The sequence below is a fragment of the Calypte anna genome, chromosome 14, assembly GCF_003957555.1.
Source record: "Calypte anna isolate BGI_N300 chromosome 14, bCalAnn1_v1.p, whole genome shotgun sequence".
Taxonomy (NCBI): domain Eukaryota; kingdom Metazoa; phylum Chordata; class Aves; order Apodiformes; family Trochilidae; genus Calypte; species Calypte anna.
This window is the reverse complement of record NC_044260.1, coordinates 648,598-666,715: the sequence shown is the minus strand read 5'-3', so window position 1 is coordinate 666,715 and position 18,118 is coordinate 648,598. Positions and strand designations below refer to the sequence as shown.

The 18,118-nt window shown below is 51.4% G+C and overlaps 1 protein-coding gene across 4 annotated transcripts in view; it reads left to right on the top strand.

Moving 5' to 3' along the window:
- Positions 1-1,367: 1,367 nt before the first annotated feature.
- The window catches only part of PEMT (phosphatidylethanolamine N-methyltransferase), a 40,331-nt gene continuing 23,580 nt past the window's right edge, over positions 1,368-18,118 (top strand). The window contains exons 1-2 of one of the 4 annotated variants that reach the window (XM_030460235.1): positions 1,368-1,465; positions 4,167-4,274. In XM_030460235.1, the coding sequence (XP_030316095.1) occupies positions 4,182-4,274 (93 nt within the window). In that variant the 5' untranslated portion in view covers positions 1,368-1,465; positions 4,167-4,181. Of the gene's footprint in view, positions 1,466-1,643; positions 1,822-1,893; positions 1,988-4,166; positions 4,275-18,118 lie in introns of those variants that run through there. The other 3 variants (XM_030460233.1, XM_030460234.1, XM_030460236.1) reach the window with 3 other exon arrangements.

The following is an 18,118-nucleotide window of genomic DNA, read 5'->3' as shown; positions in this document are numbered from 1 at the left end:
CACAGCATCCTTGTCCTGTCCCAGCTGGCAGTGATGGCAGCATTGGAATGGGCCCCCCCTTGCAGCAGGGAGGATGGTTGGGAGGTTTCTCCTCCCTAATTCCCCCCTCTGGGGGGACATTTGCTCCTCTCTGAACACAGCCACCACTGCTTTCCCCACCTCATCCCCTTCCCTGCTGCCCCCAGCACCCAGCTGGTGGGACTTGCAAAATAAACATCTTCCCATCTGCTCCTGCACCCCAGCCTGGGAGATGAGAGAGGTGATAATCACACACACAGCCCAGCAAAATTACCCTGCGTGAGGGAGAAGCTGGAAGCAGCTGGAGATCACCCCTGAGGAATGCTGCTCCCACCCACGGTGCCTTCCTGCACGCCTCACCCCAAACCATCCCAGTGCTGCAATTTGTACTGTGAATCCTAAAATGGTTTGGGTTGGAAGGGACCTTGAAGACCAACTCGTTCCAACTCCCTGCCATGGGGACACCTCCCAGTAGACTCCAAGCCCCAGCCAGCCGGGTCTTGAACGCTTCCAGCCACAGCTTCTCTGGGCAACCTGGGCCAGGGTCTCACCAACCTCAATGTAAAAACCAAAAATTTCTTCCTAATCTCCAGTCTAAATGCAGCCTCTAGATCTGCTCGTCCCTGAGGACCCTGAGAGTAGAAGCTGCCCCTGGAGGTGGGCAGGGGAGGACATGCTGCTGCAGCGAGGGGTTTAGAGCAGCAGAACTGAGGAACTTGGGTTTCCTCTGGGACCCAGACTCATAGCTGGGGTCCCCTGGGTCTCCCAAAGCGATTCCATTTTTCCAGGGAGGGTTTAACGTGAGCCATCATCACTCGTGCACATGTGAGGCACAAGTGCTTGGACATCCTGTCCCTTCCCCACTCCTGTGAGAGCTCCAGGAAGGACACTCATGAGGCTTCCTCCACATTTGAACTCCTTCTTGAAGAACATTTATTTCCCCTCACAGGAGGGTCTGCAAAAGAGGTTGATCCACACAGAGGGTCTTCAAATGACATTATTCCCGTTGCCAGAGGCAGGTGCAGGACTGCAGTTCTTGAGGCTGCAACAACCCGAAACATCCTAGAGAGAAGAAAAACAACATTAGCAGGAATAATAACAGCAATACAAACACTACACCTGCTGCAAGGAGCAAGCTGCAATCAACTGTTATGCAGTGCCCTTAAAATACACCCAGCCTCCATGGCTTTACATTTTGCTCTGGAAATGCGTAATATTGAGCATGTAATACTTAATGTTCACATTTTTTTTATTTTTTTTTCAGCAGCAGCCACAACCCGGGAGGGGTGGGGAGGGTGATGGGGGGGCCGACCCTGTGCCTCGGGTTGCTTCACCGAGGTCGAAGTCCAGACGCCCGCAGGCTACGAGCTCCCGCCCTCCACACCGCAGCCACGGCCGGACACAACTCTTCGCAAGCCACGACAGAGGCGGCCGAGCCCGCGGCGAGGTCAGTGATTCCCCGGCGCCATAGCCCGCGCCGCTAGGCCGCACTAGGCCGCACCGCTAGGCCCCACTAGGCCGCGCTCCTAGGCCCAACTAGGCCTCGGCGCTCGTAGTCCCGCCTCCGCCGCCGACAGCGGCAAGGCCCCGGCACGGCGTACCCGCCGTGCCGGGGCCTTGCCGCTGTCGGCGGCGGAGGCGGGACTAAACGCTCGTCCAGCCCTGGGCGGAGGGGGGAGCCGACCCCATCCCCGCGGCATGGCGGGGCCTGGCAGTGGGAAGCGTGCGGCCACAGCGGCGGGCGGGGAGCGGCCTTTCCCGCGGGAGTGCTGCGAAGGGCTGGGAGGGCTGGATTACGGGCAGGTACCGGCGGGGCTGGGGGTGGAGGGGAGAGAGGGCGGGGAAGGGACTGGTGTGAGGCGGTGAGGACCGCCCCGCAGCCATCCGCGGAGATGGTGGCAATAACCCCCCCGGGTGGTGGCTGCGGCTCCGGCCCCTGTGTCCGTGCAGCTGTCACAGCGCTTGTCAGGTATTTATTTATACGCTTAGGAAGAGAAACTGCTTTTCCTCAGTGCTGTGAGGGAGTGACTTAAGAGGTCTGGTGGTGGCTCTCGTGCTTAACACTTGTAGCAGGAAACACTGAAAGGTCGCTGACAAGTGGCAGAGGTTTTAGCTGAGCTGTCCTCCAGCTTGGTTTTATGCAAAATAATTTCTTGCTGTGTTTACTTGATGTTGGCTATGTCATGTTTTACCCACAGTCTACCTGGCTGTGGCTGAGCTGTCAAACACGACTCCAAAGCGAGCTCATTCAGTTACTTCATGAAGACGTTTTACCTATAGCAGTAGTGCTGATTTACAAGCGGTGATGATTTAAAAACCAGAGCGGTTCTGGCCGAGGTGCAGCTCTCACCCCATTGCCCCTGCAGCCCTCACCTTCCCTGACTTTTGGGCTGTGGGTAAGTGGGCAACGTTTGCCACCATCACCACCCGTTGGGGATGAAGAAGCAAAGCTGGACGTTCTGTGCCCATGAGATGGGCACAGCCCTGAGCCTGCAAGGACAGCTCCTGGGCTCCCCTTTTATCCTTAAAAGCACACGCCAGGCACAGGGCAATCTGCCTCCCACTGGCAGCGGTGAATTTGGTTGCTGAGGAAGAGAAAAGAAGGTGAGTGAGATGTTCAGGATGTTGCCAGCCAGGAGTTTGTAGGTCAAGAAGCTTTTGTTCAGGCTGTTTGCTCTGGGCCGTACCAGACAAGAGGAAAGAAGCTGTCCTGGTCCCACAGGTTTGCAACTGAAGAGGGAGCAGACCATTCCCCAGTGGCTGCCTGGGTGTGAGGGTTGCAGCTTCACAGCTCTCAGCCTGCAGGGACTGATGGTGAAGGGCTGCTCAGGCATGAGGGGAAGCGAGGTGGGAATAAGGGGAGATGGGTCAGGATCAGGCCCTGGGGGCTCTTTGCCATCATTCCTTGGCAGCACTCCTGTCCCAAGGGTGGAGGAGCCCAGGGGGAGCTGGGGTGGTTTGAAGGCAGCCACGGACCCCAAGGATCCCCCTGTTTTCCTGGAGGGATAAGGGGCTTTGCTTGTGCACTTTGCAGCACGAGTGGGCATGGCTGTGCAGGAGGCAGCTGGGTGTGCTGTGAGCTGTTCCCAGGGCCTTTTTATCTTGGCTACAAGCTGTGGCAGGTTTAGCAGCCCCTTTCCATGAATCCCACTGCAGCCCTGGTGCCTTCGAAGAACCCATGAGGAGCCGGTGGGATTCTCTCTCCTGGATGGGCAAGGTGGAGCTGTTGCCTTTTTAAGCCTTTCCTGTCCCCAGGCGTCTGAAGGACTTGCAAACACAGCTGTGTTTGGGAAGCAAAAACCTTCCACATCTCCTTGTCCTGATTTTGATTCAAGTGAGGGAAGGGCTTGGGCTGGGCTATTTTGTCTTTTGTTTTCAAAGTTTTTTTGGGGGGAAGAAAAAAAAAAAAAAGGTGGCACTGGATGTTTTTCATCCAAATACCACTGCAGGGAGAAGGGGTGGGGAGGGAGAAGCAGCGTGATGTGGTGCACGTAGAAATGCTGACAATGTCAGGGAGATGTCCTGGGAAAAATGTGTCTTTCTTAAGGGTTTTGTTGTCATTAAGTAGACCAGGAAGGTCTTCTGCAGCTTCTTCCCATCCAAACTCAACCCTCCTTGCTGTGGAGGGGATTTGCATCACTCTTACTTTATGGAAAGCAAGTTTGAGGCTGACACAGTGACACAGTCCATTGCTTGGAATTCCCAGATCCCTGGGGCAGTCTCCCACCCCTGGGGATGCCGGGGGCTGTGACACGCTGCTCCTCTTCCTCCAGCTTGGAGAGACACTTGGGTTGTCTGGTGCTCATCCTCACAGTGCCTGTGTCCTTCTGGGCCCAGCTGCAGTTGTGGGGCTCCTGAGAGGCCATTGCCCACCGGGTGTTGGGGTGTTGGGGTGGGGGTGGACTGGAAGCCCCCCCATCCCTCCTCTTGGCCTTTACACCCTGACACAGCACTTGACAAAGCAGAACAGCACCTTGCTTGGGGCTGTTGAAAAATTCATCCAGTTTTGCAGGGCAGCTGATGGCATTTGTTTTCAGGTGAAGTGCCCCATGTTTGGGTGCAAGGCCCAGTGCCCCCCAAAAGAATCTGCACCCCCAAAAGGAATCTGCACCCCCAGTAACTGGCTCTCCCCCCCTCCTCCTCCCCAGGTGGATGTGACAGCCATGGCGCGGCTCTTCGGCTACGTGGACGTGACTGACTCTGGCTTCATTGCTGCTGCCCTCTCCATCGCCTTCAATCCACTCTTCTGGAATGTGGTAAGAGCCACCCACGTGCTGGGCACCCCCATACCTTTAGCCTTCCTTTGCCTGCTACAGGGGGATGGCCTTTGAGCCACACTGGAGGAAAAAACACTTTTGGGGAGGACTGCTGAGCCAGGGGAGTGAATGGTGCTCAGTTACTGGGTGTTAGAAGTGGGTGAGCAGGGAGCTGTGCTGCAGGGAAAGCTCCTGGGGCTGAGGGTGGCTCTGATGAGTGTCACAGAGGAGCTGGAGTCAGTGTGAAGTGCAGAAAGAGTCTGGAACTGAGCTTGGGAGAGGGGAGCAGAGCAATCAGACCTGTCCTTCAGACACTTTCCACCCCAGCAGCTAGGCACTGGTTACTACTGGGACTGAGCACAAATGGCTTTAACCCCCAGTGTGGGAGTTGCACTGGAGACACTGCCCTCTGCTTTCCCCTTGGAATACGTTGGCAGTGGGTTGTGTGGATGGCAGGAAGCAAAACCAGTCAGCCAGAAGTTAACCTGAAGAAAAACTCCCTCTATCATACTGCAAAATCTTGGCAAAGAGCTGCAGAACTGGCAGCAGGAGAGGGGGATACCTGTGCACAGGGGATGCTCAGTGTCACTGTGGGTGCCATAGCATTTCAGGAGCTGAGACTGGTAGAGTCTCCACTGCCCTTTACCACTGCAGTTCACTCCTCCCTTCAAGAGCATCAGGAATCATTGCCAGCCCCACTGTGGAGTGTTGCAGAGCCAGTGTGCCAAGAGGGGGGCCCAGGTGGGCTGTGAGATGACTCCCACCCCACAGCACCCTCAGCAGCACAGGAGAGGTGTGGGGTGAAACCTTCTCCCCACGAGCCCTCGTGGGAACAGGATGTCATCTCAGCCAACATTCCCCAAACTCCCTGCAGGGGTTCTCACCCTGGGGAAGTCTTCTGAAAAAGGTCTTATTTTTCCAGAGAGGGAGGACTCAGCTCTCTCTGAGCATGGGGGCTCTTGAGATTGTCTCATGCTGGGCTTTGGAAATGTGAGGCTCTCCTGGCTGTGAGTCACTTTGGAAACCTCCATTGGAGCTCTTTGTTGCAGCCTCCCTAATTTTTCATGCAACTCCTTATTAAAAAGCCTCACGGTGTCTGAAATCCGAACTGGAATATGCCACGTTTATTTCCACTGTGGAGTCATCATGTAGCATAAAAGAATCAATGAACAAGAAGATTCAGGATGTGGTCTCTGGGGGGAGAGCCCAGCTCCAGCGAGAAGCTGCATAAAAGGCAACGAAAAAAGTATTTTTTTTAGCAGCTGCTGCTATGCCTGCGACTCGTGGAACGCCCACAGCTTGGGAAATAGCGTTGCTTTGTGGATCAAGAGTTTGGCTGCTGTTAAAGGACAGGGAAAGCTGATGTAACAGCGGGAAATTCACTGCTCTGCGTTGCTGTTGTCCCCTTTCAGTGTCTGAAGAACGTTGCCGTTGGCAGCAGGTGGCACTGCAAGCAAGACCTGCAGGGCCAGCGCCTGGGAGCAGAAGGCATCTCTGCATGGGTGTGCAGGGAGCAACCTGAGCTGGTGTGTTGGTGGAAAGCTCTGGGGAGGTGAGCCTGGCTCTGGATGTTTCCCCGGCTGGAATGGCTCTCGCAGTCCGTCTGCCCCTATCCATACGCTTGCTCAGCCCGGGTCCCCAAGCATCTCCCTGGTGTTTTCAGGCTCTGCCCATCCCAGTGTAGGGCTCACACCAGGCACTGCTGGAAGGCTTCTGCAGGGAGGCTGTGGGACCTGTAGCCACGAGCAGGCCCCCTCTCTCAGGTGCATTTTAGCAAGACTGGCCCCAGCCATCCCTGGATTTTCCCTGACCTGCTTCCTTTACCTCCTGCCCATCCTCTTTTCCATGTGATCAGTGCCTGCACTTAGCCAGCAGCTCTTCTTTCTTTCTCTGCACCCCTGCACAGGCTCCTTTTGTCTTTTGCTGTTTGGGTTCCTTCCCAGAAGCAGAAATGACTCCTGCATCTGAATTACTTTGGGCTCACAGGAGCTTTAGTGGAAAGGCTGGGCTTCCACACAGTGCCAGGCGCTCTCTGTGCTTAAAAAGTAACGTGGGACCCTGATCAAATCCCCTCCTGTGCATGAAATTCCTGATTTGGGTAGAAATTGGGTGGGGAGGCATTGATTTAGTTCAGTGTCTTAATTTCCCCTTTCTGCTGAGCTCTGGCCAGCTCTGCCTCTTGCAAAGTTTGGCGCCGGGTTGTCCTTGTCATGCGGCGCCTCTGAATAAATCTGTGATGGAGGAAGCCCAGCTCCATGCAGTGCTCAGCTGGTGGAGAGGCACATCTCCAGGCCTTGAAGCATTTACCTTGGTAAGCACCAGACATGTTTCTTTAGAGCAAAATCTGCAGGGTTTGGGGATGAAGAACAAGCTCCAAAGGCTGTCAGGGAGAGTGGCTCTGGAGAAAACCCTGATGCTTGCTGAGTCGATTTCTGTCCTTTGGTTAAGAGAGAGCAATTTGAAGGACCAGAGCCTAAGTGGAGCAATTTGCAGGACTCCAACTGGGCTGTGCTGATGCTCCCTCTGGTTCTCCACAGGGGAGAAAAACTCTCCAAAACCAGCCCCAGGACTCCCAGTTCCCACTCTCCTCCCTGCAGGCATGTGCTGGGGGTTCAATTATTGTTACCCCAGCATCTCTCCCTGTGTTACCCCATCAAACCCCAGGCTCACACTCCATCTTGTGCTTCCCTCCCTTGGTGCAAATTAAAATCCCACTCCTTCCCAGACAACCTCCAGTTTATGTTATCAATGGCACAGCTTAGATGTGTTCCTGCACTATTCTCTGCCTTTTTTTTTTTTTTTTTTCTATTTTTTTCCTCTCTCCTCTTTGTGCTGTCTCTGCTTTCCCACCCGCTGTGGCTGTTATGAAAGGCACTGCTGGGAGCCGTGGTCCCACACGAGGCAGGTGAAGTTTTGAGAGGCAGCAGCAGAACTGTTTTGGGGATAAAGTCACTTAAAATTTCCCAAGAGTGTTCAAGGTGGCTGAGAGACCCGAGTTGCAGCAGGGCTGCCGAGGGGCACCTGGCGAGGAGGAGGCGTGGCACTGGAGCCCTGCTGTAAAGTGTTAATGAGGTCAGAGCAGCAGAAACTTCAATAAATCCCATCTGTGTTTGGAAACTGCAGAACGAGGGGAGAAACTTCCCATCCCTCGGTAACTAGGGAAAGTATTAAATAACAACTCCTCTGGGACAAACACTTTCAAGCCAGGAGAAGGAGATGACCTGCAGGCAGGAGGCTTTAAAGAGCTCGCTGAGGCTTGGCACACAAGGAGTTTCTAGAAAGCTGGACAGTTTCTGTCACTTTCAGTAGCAAACAGGCAAGTGGCATAGCCCTGAGCCAGGTAGTCTGACGTCTGTCACCACGCAAGTGAGTTTCAAGTGGGGACCATATCCATCAGCAATCCTTTCCTTGATTTGAGCCTCTTAAAAATTTATGGCTGGCGTCATGGCCAGATTTAGAAATGGCACATCTTCAACTGCCACTCAAGAGCTTCCTTCTCCTGTCACCTCCTCTGACCCCCTCAGGACACTCCTGCATCTCACAGGAATCTGCAGGGCAAAACCTCAGATGTCACAGGTAGGAACAGGCTCAGTGTGATTTGGCATGATTTTAAAGAAAATAGAGGCCGTTAGACAAGTGTGATTTTATTCTTCAAGGTTGCAGCTTTGCCTGCTGAGGGTAACCAGATCTCTGTTCTAGACTTCTGTCAAGTGTTTGAACTTCATGAGGTTTTGATTAAAGAAGCAGTTGCACAGGGACCTGGGCTAACAACGCCTGGCTCCTGATGGATGTGTATCTCTTGGTTCATTTATTTTTAATTTCCCATCCTCTTATCCTTTGGAGACTGGAATAATCTGCCAAGTGGATAAGAAGTGCTTGTGCCAGCTGTGAGGGGGGTGTTTTGCAGGCACTGGCAGCCCCGTTTCACCTACCTCTGACCACTTCTTGCTAAACTCGGAGGAAGGTGCCTGGCCCAAAACCTCCCCACACTGCTGGGAAGCAGCCAGGAGCTCGGGAGCTGTCAGGATACAGAACTCAATGAGCCAAGCTTCCAGAAACCTTCTGGGGGCAGGAGAAAAACGCCTGGTGCTGGGGGTTTTCAGCAGCTCTCACTGCCTTTTTTTATTTTTAACAAAAGGCAAGGAGTGAGCCGCGGCTGGAGGGCAGTGTGTGTTAGCACCTGGGTGGGGAGAGGGAACTGCAGAGTGTGAAATGGCTGTGCCAGGGCTGGAGAAGAGGCAGAGCAGGGAGTGCACCTCCAGGTAGCTGAAGTTTGCAGGGGTGGGAGATGAACGAGTCAGAGTGATTTAATGGTCTTTTCTGACCCTCAGATTGTACAAACCTGCGAGAGCTTTCCTGGGCTCCCCCGTGAACCTCTGCCTGCCTGGAGCTGCGGGCGAGAGCAGACAAAACAGCCCTCAACCATCTTCTGAAAAGTGCTTTTAGATCCCGTTGTGGAAGCCAGGGCACAGCAACGATGATTATCTGCTTATAACAGATGCTAGATCAATAGCGGGGCTTCAAGCGACGCTGCAAGGCAATTGACTGCACAAAGTGTTTCTTTCTTGAGGTAAAGCTGGGCTTGCAGCGAGGCTTGGATTTGCTCTTACATCTCTGGTCTTAAAATGTCACCACCAGCTCTGATGCCTTTCATCCTTTGTGCGGGGAGAGAACACACATTATTCGTAATTGGACTCTCTACCAGGCAGCAATAGCCGTTTTCGTTTCCTACAATGCCTGAGAAAGAGCGAGAATTTGCTTTTCTTTTCTTTTTCTCCCCCATTTAGTGGCAATTTTATTCCGAGTGACTTGGTAACGCCTCCCGCTCCCCGGGCTTCGCGGCGATGCTGTAACAGTGAGCGGATGGCATCGATTCTCCAGCTGTCTCCTAATGGAGTGAGTGCTGGCTGGGTCTGTAACACTCTGCCTGTTTGCTTCCTAAATTTACCTTTTCCAGCACTGCTGGGAGACTCGTAACAGGCACCAAAACTGGGTCACCTCCTCTGGCCTGCTGGCTGGAGTGACACAATTAGGAGCGCTGTCACCTTGAGGGAGAGCCACATCCTTCATCCCAACACCACTTCCCTGCAGCCTCCCAGCTAGGGGTGGTGGTGTTTTTATCTAAATCCTCTTTAAGAAGCTGTGCAGTGTCTTTTTACCACGTCCTTGCAGGCTGAGCTGCCTGAAGCACTGGGGATCGTGGAGCCCAGCCTGGCATCTGTGAGCTGAGATGTTTCATCTCTGTGTCAAGCCAGGCAAGGTCTCAGCCCTTGGGGGTTCCCAGCAACTGCCCAGTCCCTGTGCACAGGTACCTGCCAAGGCAGGGTGTGCTGGGGTGGCTGAGCCCTTTGTGTGCCCATTCCTAGAGTGAATTTGGGACCCAGCTAGTGTGCAGCCTGCCTGCTCAGCACTTCTCTCAGCCGAGGTCAGAATCTCTCACTTCACAGTCCCCTGTGGATCATGGCCAAGATGACCTAAAAAACAACCTCCTTTTTTTAGCTTCTGTAGAATGCCTCTAGAAACCCAGGGGTTTTGTTGTCTATACTGGACTTTTCTTGTTTAGTGTTTTAAAAATAAACTGCAAGCTGCTGGCAGCCCTGCTGGAAGAAGTCTGCACACACACAAAAGATGAAAAAAAATATTTAAGCCAATAGTCTTGTTTCCATATGCATCAGAGGATGGTCTGCAGGCCCTGGAAGTTGGGAGAGGCCTTTTCCTCTCTGGCTCACTCCATCCTATCCTGATAAACATTTTCTCCTGCTTGTAAGGTTCTGCTCAGATGTTAATCTGTATTAATATAAGTTACTCTACAACCACCTACATCCAATGGGACAAGGCAAAAAATGCAGCTGGATTCAAGAAATAAAGTAGTATGACCTAAACAGGCAGGGAGGCATGGAAGATGGAGGGTCCTGGGTTGTGGCAGCATCTGTGCCTAGGGCTGGGATCTGCTGGAGCCCTGAGTAGGGGAAGCTGTTGCCTCCCCTGGGAGGTGGATGGAGGCTTCCAGTGTTGCCTCTCCCTGCCACAAGCCCAGATGTGAGCTGGGTGTTTTCTTGCTGGTCCATGGCACAGTCTGTTTAGCAGAAGCCTGCCCAGTTCCCAGAAGGATGGGATCTCCCAAAATAGGGCTGCTTTGACGAAGAAATGCAGAGACACAGAGTCTGCTTGGTGCTCTGGGGAGGGCATTTCTGTGAGATCTGCTGCCCAGTTTCCATCACGATGCACTTACGTCTCCTGTGTCCCTGGAGGTTCATGTTGGGGAAGGAAGTGTTGGGGTGTCATCAGGGGGGTGCTGGATCTGGCTTGTGTCAGGCTGGTGGCACGCAGAGTTGGCACCCCAAAGAAAATGCTTCCTTGTTTTATTTCATAGAATCATAGAATTGGCTGGGTTGGAAGGGACCTCAGAGATCATCAAGTCCAACCAATTTTCTCCTTGATGAGCTCCCAGGGGACACTTGTCTCCGGTTGCTCACGTGGGAGTAGCAAATGGGTAGTAAAGTAGGTTAGTAAATCAGTAAAGCAAAATCTTCCTTCTCTTTTACATCCATATTGTGTCCCAGATGACATGAGTAGCTGGGAATGGCTCTCAGGAGGAGCATCCCACATCCCTGCTCTCCTGAGTGTGAAACCAGATAGTTCAGCACCCAGCACAGCAGTGCTTGGTGGGCACCAGTTCCTGGTAGGTATTAGGAGCCTCATCTCAGTTACAGCAATGAGTATCTGCACTCCCCTGGAGTTGCCCACCTGCCTTGACTCCCTTCCATTCCCCTTTCTAAGGCATCCTGACACAGCTTTAAACCCCTTCCCAAGAAGAAGGAGTTGGTGTTTGGAAGCTGGTGTTGATGTATGACATTGATGGGCAGCATGAACTACGGACACAGAGCGTACCTGGGTGGTGGCTTTGGTTGGAGTGTTGCAGAGGGACTATCTGAGCAGGGGGCTCTGATGGCTGAGGGTGGCCCCAGCACTCAGGGCACGGTTTTCCTTTTCCTCACCAAGCCATGTGCAGAGAAAGAGCAAGAAAATTAAATACTTGGTTGTCAGAGAAGCTGGAAGCCCCAAGGCTTGTCCGCCTGCATGAGGCTTCATCAAACTTCCCTCATCTCCCAGCAAACATCGGGGTCAGGGAGAGGAAGGCTGTCAGGAGCTCTTGATTTTCTCAAGTGTCATTGAAATCACAAACCTTTGTGGTTCATTACCACGTCCTTTGGATGTGTCAATATCTTTTTCCCCCTTTTTATTTCCCTTTCCCATTTTGTTCCTCCTCTTTACTCCAGACCAGGGATGATGCAGCCATGGACTTGTTCTGCAGGTCACAACGTGGGAGCTGCTGCATTGTCTGGCTGAAGGCTTTTCACTCACTGTCTGTGTAGGCACAATCATTTTTTTTTAATGTGATCCTTTTTTTTTTTTTTTTTTGTGCTTTTGGGAAGAAAAAAGCAGTCTGTGAGCAGCTCACACCCCTGAAGTGGGCAAAATGGAGATGGGTTTGGGCAATTTTCTTTCAGTGGTGTTGGGGAAGCCTGACCGTCAGGGCTGACAGAACACCTTCATTGCCTCCTTTGTGCAGTGGGAGGTTTGCTCATTATCTGGCTTGTGCTCTGCTCATAAAAGTAAGCTGCTTTTACAGCAAGGAGCTGCCATAAAAGCACAAAGATATTTTCAGGGAAGGAAAATGTACGTGTGCTTTTATGATCCTTTCAGTACTCCTTCTGCCTACTTTTCTCACCTCCTGCCCTTTCTGCAGCATCAGCTCTGTGCCTCTCTGGTCCTCAGCGTGACCACCTCTGGCTCCAGCCTCTCCTTTGCTATAGAAATGCCCGTTTTAGAAACAAGAAGTTGAACATGTTCCTTGTCAGTCTTGTTGGGTGAAGAGAGGCCCCAAATCCTCCCCGTGTAGTCAGATGTTCCTATTGCTGCCTCCTCCCTCAGAGCTGTGTTTTCTGCAGTGAATCCCACAGCAGATACTGAGTCTGCAAAAGAATCCCTGTCCATCCTCCAGTGTGTGCCCGTGACAGGGCTGGAGTGATCCCAGATCCGATCACCTCGGGGCACACGTGCTGTTCCTGTTAAAAACCAGATGACCTCAGGCGGGATACCATATTTTTAACTACGAAGCATTCCTCTTAAGTGCCCTTTCCTGTTTATTTTTACCAGGATATTGTTCTAATGACTGTGGAGTTACTCATCTGGTTCCCAAGGCTGGAGAGCAGCAATGAATTAGTTTCATTCTGAGACTTTGTCGTGCAATCATTTTCCAGAGATTGATGCACTCGGAAGCCATTGCCCAACAGAGGACCATTTCTTTCTGGTCTGTACCCGTCAGGCTTTGGTCCCTGATGCAAATGTGTGGGAATTCTTGGCTGGAAGGACTTGCTCAGCCTCCTCCATCCACCTCCATGCAGGGCTCAGAGGCAAATCCATGGAGCAAAAGGCTGTGAGAGGGTTTGAGTGCTGCGTGCCAGGCTGGTCTGTGCATTGCAGCATTGTGCTTTGAGGCTGCAGAAGAGGGAAGGAGCTCCTCTGGTGTGCAGATCACTGGCTCTGGGGATGACTGATTCTTCACTGAGTTTTTGGGCTACTTTTCTTGCATTGAACAAATACCATAGGACATGTGGTTACACCCATCAGCACCTACAGTGCTAACAACCCCGAGGGGGTTTGATGATGGTATTTAACCCTTCCGACTGTTGTTACTCCCTGTGCCGGTTGGGTTGAACATCTCATCCCTGAGCAGAGGGGAACAGAGCAGCCAGCTGCCTGCCTTTCATAAAGATCAAATTGTCCCTCTCTATTGTTGGCCTCTGGGATGACAGCAGCATCACAAACATGCGTGTCCTCGGCGCCGTGGGAAATGTTCCCAGGGGAGGCTTAACACAGAACATGATCCAGAGGGGATGGGAGGCCCTACAGCCGAAACTGGTGCTCTGCTGAGTGCAGCCAGTGCATCCAGTACCTCTTTTCCAAGGAACTCTCACTCCTCTGTGAAGGGGTGTTGGGTTTCTCTTGCATTTTGTGCTCCACAAGGCGCATTTGGTTTTTTTTTCCCTCCCCCCCTTCCTCTCACAGCCCCTGAGGGAGCGATGAGCGAGTACACGCTGTCCAGAGGATGGGTGTGTTGGGAGTCTTTGTTAGCAGACTTATTCCAGAGAATTAAACCCTAATTTCACAAAAGGGCAGCAAGAGAGCATCTACAGCTCTGAGAGCAGCCGAGCTGGCTTTGTGTATGGTTTGCAAATGGCACAAGAAGTCCTGGTCTGACTGAGGCTGTCAGTCCTGGTCACTGGGGTATTAGGACCAAAAGAATGATTGTTGTGTCTCTTCACTATTTAAAACAAAAATGATAAAGTAGTGTACAAGGAAACCAGCCATGTCTCCTCCACCATGCTGTCAGTTGTGCCTCCACTTGTTTTGTTTTCAGTTTTAGGCAAGCCTTTAAAATGTTCCTAATCATCTTCCACTTCACTTTTTCACAACCCCACTGCAAAATGTGCCTCTGCAACACCCGTCATTGTTTCTCCCTGAATTAATTGTTGTGTGTAATTACGACCTGCCGCAGGATGCTGTCTTTGCTCTATTTAAAAGAGAGATGCTAATGAAGAACATTGGGTACCATATTACAGGAGAGCAAGGCTCGACTCGCTGGGACGTGTACTTGGTGTACTGTTATTGCCAGCCCGGGCAGAAATGGTGCTTCTGTCTCTCATCAGTCACTGGCTAATGATTGTAATTTTTACTTGCTGAGAAACTCTGGATATAATGGACTTCATTAACAGATACATGAGATGCTACCAGACCTGCATTAGGTGAAGAGAGGAAGAAAACAACCCCTGCGTGGAGGCAATTTTATTATTTATTTGTAGCAATAAGAGTGATCCACAATTAGTGTTGGGTTCGGCGGTGTGGCTAATGAGCTGGGCTGAGCTGGAATCCAAGCAAACCTATTAACAAGAGCAAATGGCATGGACCATGCTTGGGTCTGAAAAGTTATGTTTGATGTGATCAAATACAAACTCCCAGACAGTGCCAGGGTGGCTCAGCTGCCCCTCTGCGCGGGGCTGAGTGGTTGTGTCTTGGTGTCTTTGGGTCTCGAGAAGCTTCTGCTTGTTGATCACCCCCAGCCTTTGCCTGTTCCCTTCACTCCTGCCAGCTCCTTCTTGCCCATAAGAACTGGAGTTTCTGATTTAATCTTTAAGACAAGAAAGTCAAAGCATTTCCACTGCCGTGGGTCTGACCAGCTTAAGGAATTGCCTGATGTGAAATACCTCAGCATCCAGCCCCAGTTTTCGGTGGCACAGCTGCGAGGTCAGGGTGTCTGGGGACAGAGTGACAGAGCTGGGTGCTCACACGAATGTGTATCAGAGCTGCAACTAAATGTGGGTGATAAGGGAGAGCAAGAAAAAGCACTTGAATTAGCTGATATCTTCGGTAGAGCTTTGCAATGAATCAAAGGCAGCAAGAAATGTCAGAGTCGTTAGGTGACCTCAATCTCCTTTTACCTGGAGCCAGTGAAGACTTGTCTCTGCTCAGTAAGAGCATATTTCTTACATAGGATGCCCTCACTGAAGGTTGCCCATTTTTATTCCAGCTAGAATAACTGTTTTTTAATCAGCCTGACCTTATTTCAACAGCGAGAGCAATTTGAACCAGAGGTTTTCAGCAGTTGTTGGAAAGCTTTGAAGAACAGGAGAGATGCTTTGTGAGGAAGACAGAAAGCTTTGTCCCTGCATTTAAAACCAAACTCAAGGCATTGAAGTAAAATTCAGAGGGACTTGACCTCAGAACTGTGAATCTGCTGGGGATCCAGGGCCTGATTTGGAAATAAGACAACAGAGCAGAGGCACGAAAATAGAAGGGAAGAGTTTAAAAAAAGGAGAGAGGTGTTTTGTGTGTTTTGTCTTGTAACGTGGCATTTGTACTGAGTGCTGGCTGACAGCGTGCTGCAGCAAAGAGCTTGCCTGTCTAAATAGATGCCAGTTCAAACATCATCAGTGCTATTGTTGGATCACTTTGTCTAAAGATGGGTCTTTTGGGTAGATGGCCTGTTTTGGTAGAGCGGCTGTGAGTGGAACACTTGAGGCACTTTCCCCAGCTTTGCTTCATTCAGTAGTGGATGAGTAACAGGGTAAAAAAACCCAACTATCAACAAATACAGGATATGAGATGGGTGAGAACAGTCTCATTCACCTGAGAGATTGACAAACACCTTTGCCTGCTGTGGACTGCCAGAGCAAAATCAGACCTCTTTCCCTCTGAGAAAATGTTCCAAGCGTCAGAAAAGTCTAGAAAACACGAGGTTTGGGGTTTTCTGCATGGGAGCTGGGTGCAGTGGGAAGCTGAGTGTGAGCCAAGTCATCCGGGCATGGAAGATGAGGAAGAGAAGTCCAGCAAAACACTGGGGAAAACGCTTTCCTGTCCTGTGCATGAGTTGCTCAGATGGCAGCACTTGCCTTCTCTGTGGGCTTTGCACAGGGGCAGGCTCTGCCTTTCCCTGATTTTGTCAGATGATGTTGTTAGGTTTTGTTACTGGATTAGGGGAGCTGGGTGGGTCCTGGCTGCTCCCCATCCCCCCACACAGCCTGTGCTTGGCTGTCCCCACCACGTCCCAGCCTGGGGCTGGAAAGATCCTTCCCCATCCCGTGCTGCGATCTGGAGAAATCATTATTTCACAAATCCATTTTCCGTGGGTTTTGTTGGCTGGGAGATTCAGTTTGGGCTGTGCAGGCTGATTCCCTGTAGCTGGAGCTTGTCTCCCTTCCCCTGCTCAGTCCTGGGCAGCTTATGAAAGCTCCCATTGCCCACTCTCAAAATTAATTAACACACTTTGTTCTGGGTGACTCAAAAAATCACCTGCCTTCAGCTTCCAGCTTTTCGGGCATAAATCATGAGCTCCTTGCCTTTAGGAGAAGCTGTTCAGATTTTGTGTTGGAAATTGCTAGCAAATCCAGCCCATATTCCATGTCATTTTTGTTTTTATTGAAGAGGAGAGGATGTGGCTCATGGAACATCACAGACCCGGGCTGCCTTGGCGTATGTTAAGCAGGGGCTTGTTGTTTTTTTTGCAACCAGCTATTGAGATGGTACTTTGACAAATCACATAAACACTATTAGAGAAATGAAATTTATTATCTAACTGTTTATCATGAGTGGATTCAAGGTAAAGACCTGTGTGGAGGTAATCTCAAGGGATGGCCTTGAGGCAAAGTGTACCTGGTCCTTATGAAACCCTTATCTGTTTACCTGCCAGCTTGCCTTGTTTCCCCAACTCAAGGCTGTTATCTGAGGTGACCTGTGCCATTTCAGTCCAATTACTTTCCCTGGGGATGGATTTGAGGAGATTTAGGTTTTTTAGGCTAAACTGGTACACATGGTGGAGGCAAGCTGGGTTTCTTTAACAGTAATCTTTCCGCTTCTTAAGAAGTGAAGCGACCTCATTATTCTCACTCTGTTGAGGTGCTCAGACTGGACCCTGTTGACCCCTTTGGTGGTGGTGTTTGTCAGGAAGAGTCACTAGAAGAGGCATTCCAGCTTGGGTTTTGTCCTCTTACCCTGCTCTTTTGGGCAGTGCAGGCAGTGAGGGTTTGTGGTGCCGGCTCATCTCAGCACGGCAGCTCCACAACCAGCCCTTTGGTTTGGGAGAGGAGCCCACCCTGCTTTCTACTTGTAGATAGTTCTCTTCTTCAACCCCTTGGATATTCTGGGGTTTTTGCAGCCTTTTGTGCTTTCCAAGCCTTTGGTTCCACTGCGTGAGCCTGCAGACGTGTTTTTTTCCCTCCATGAGGTCTCTGTTCCAGCTGGCTGTTCCATGCTGCAGCAGCCTTGCCTTGCCAGTCTGCAAACTCTCCCATCTCTCCCAATCCCCACTGCTGTTTCTTTTGGCTGGAAAGAACAACAAACCCCTGATGCACAGCCCGTGGAAGGCAATGGAAAACTCTTCCTTGAGTCAAATCAATGCCTTCCTTTCCAAACTGAAAGCCCTTGGCAGACACGGATGAGCTAAGCTGTCCCTCTTGGCTGAAGCTTGCTGGCAGCTGCTTTTGCCATCGTACCACTGGGGAGATAGGAAAAACTAACTGGTGTAGCCTCCTGGGGAGACCTTTCGTGGCTGAGCCAGCCCTTCCCCATCTCTTGGGACATGTGTCAGGACTCTGCCCATCAGGTTGAGGTGCCCAGAGTCTCCAGGCTTCAACAGGAGTCTTTGTCTTGCTCTGGTTCCAGGCTGGCACCTATTGTCCCCAGTGCCCATTGATCATCAGCAGTCCCTCTCTGGGTGCATCTTTTCTTGGTGCATTAACATAAAAAAGACCTTTATAAGCACAGTCTATCCTGCATTGCCTTACAGCTCATGTGAAGCCACTAGGACAGTGCCTGTCTCTTCCAATATCTCTTCAGTGCTTTTAATTGCATGAACTTGAAGCTGCTGCTCCAGTACTTAGTGGGAGAATTTTGCAGGGCTTTAATAATTTGCTAAAAAGCTTTCAGGCTCCATTACTGTCTCGTGGCTCTCAGTAATTGAGTGCTGGTGAGTTGAGAAGCCTTCAGAGGAGTAACTCCATCTCTAGATTGCATAGTCCAGAGCCACTGTGGCTTTCTCCAGTGCAGGCAGGGGGCAATTAAACACAGTTGAGCTTTTTGGGGTGCTGGCAGGAGCTCCCTTGGGAGCTGGGCTGGCAGGAGGGACAGAAGGTGGTTTCATGGTCACCCCAAGTGTCAGCTTCTTCTCCTTCCTCTGGAAAATGTCTGGTGGGACAGAGGGGCTGCAGTGGCCAGGGCTGGGTGGTATGAGGGCTGGAGGAAGGCTGGGTGACAGCTCTGATGGGCAGAGGTGATGCTCCCACCCT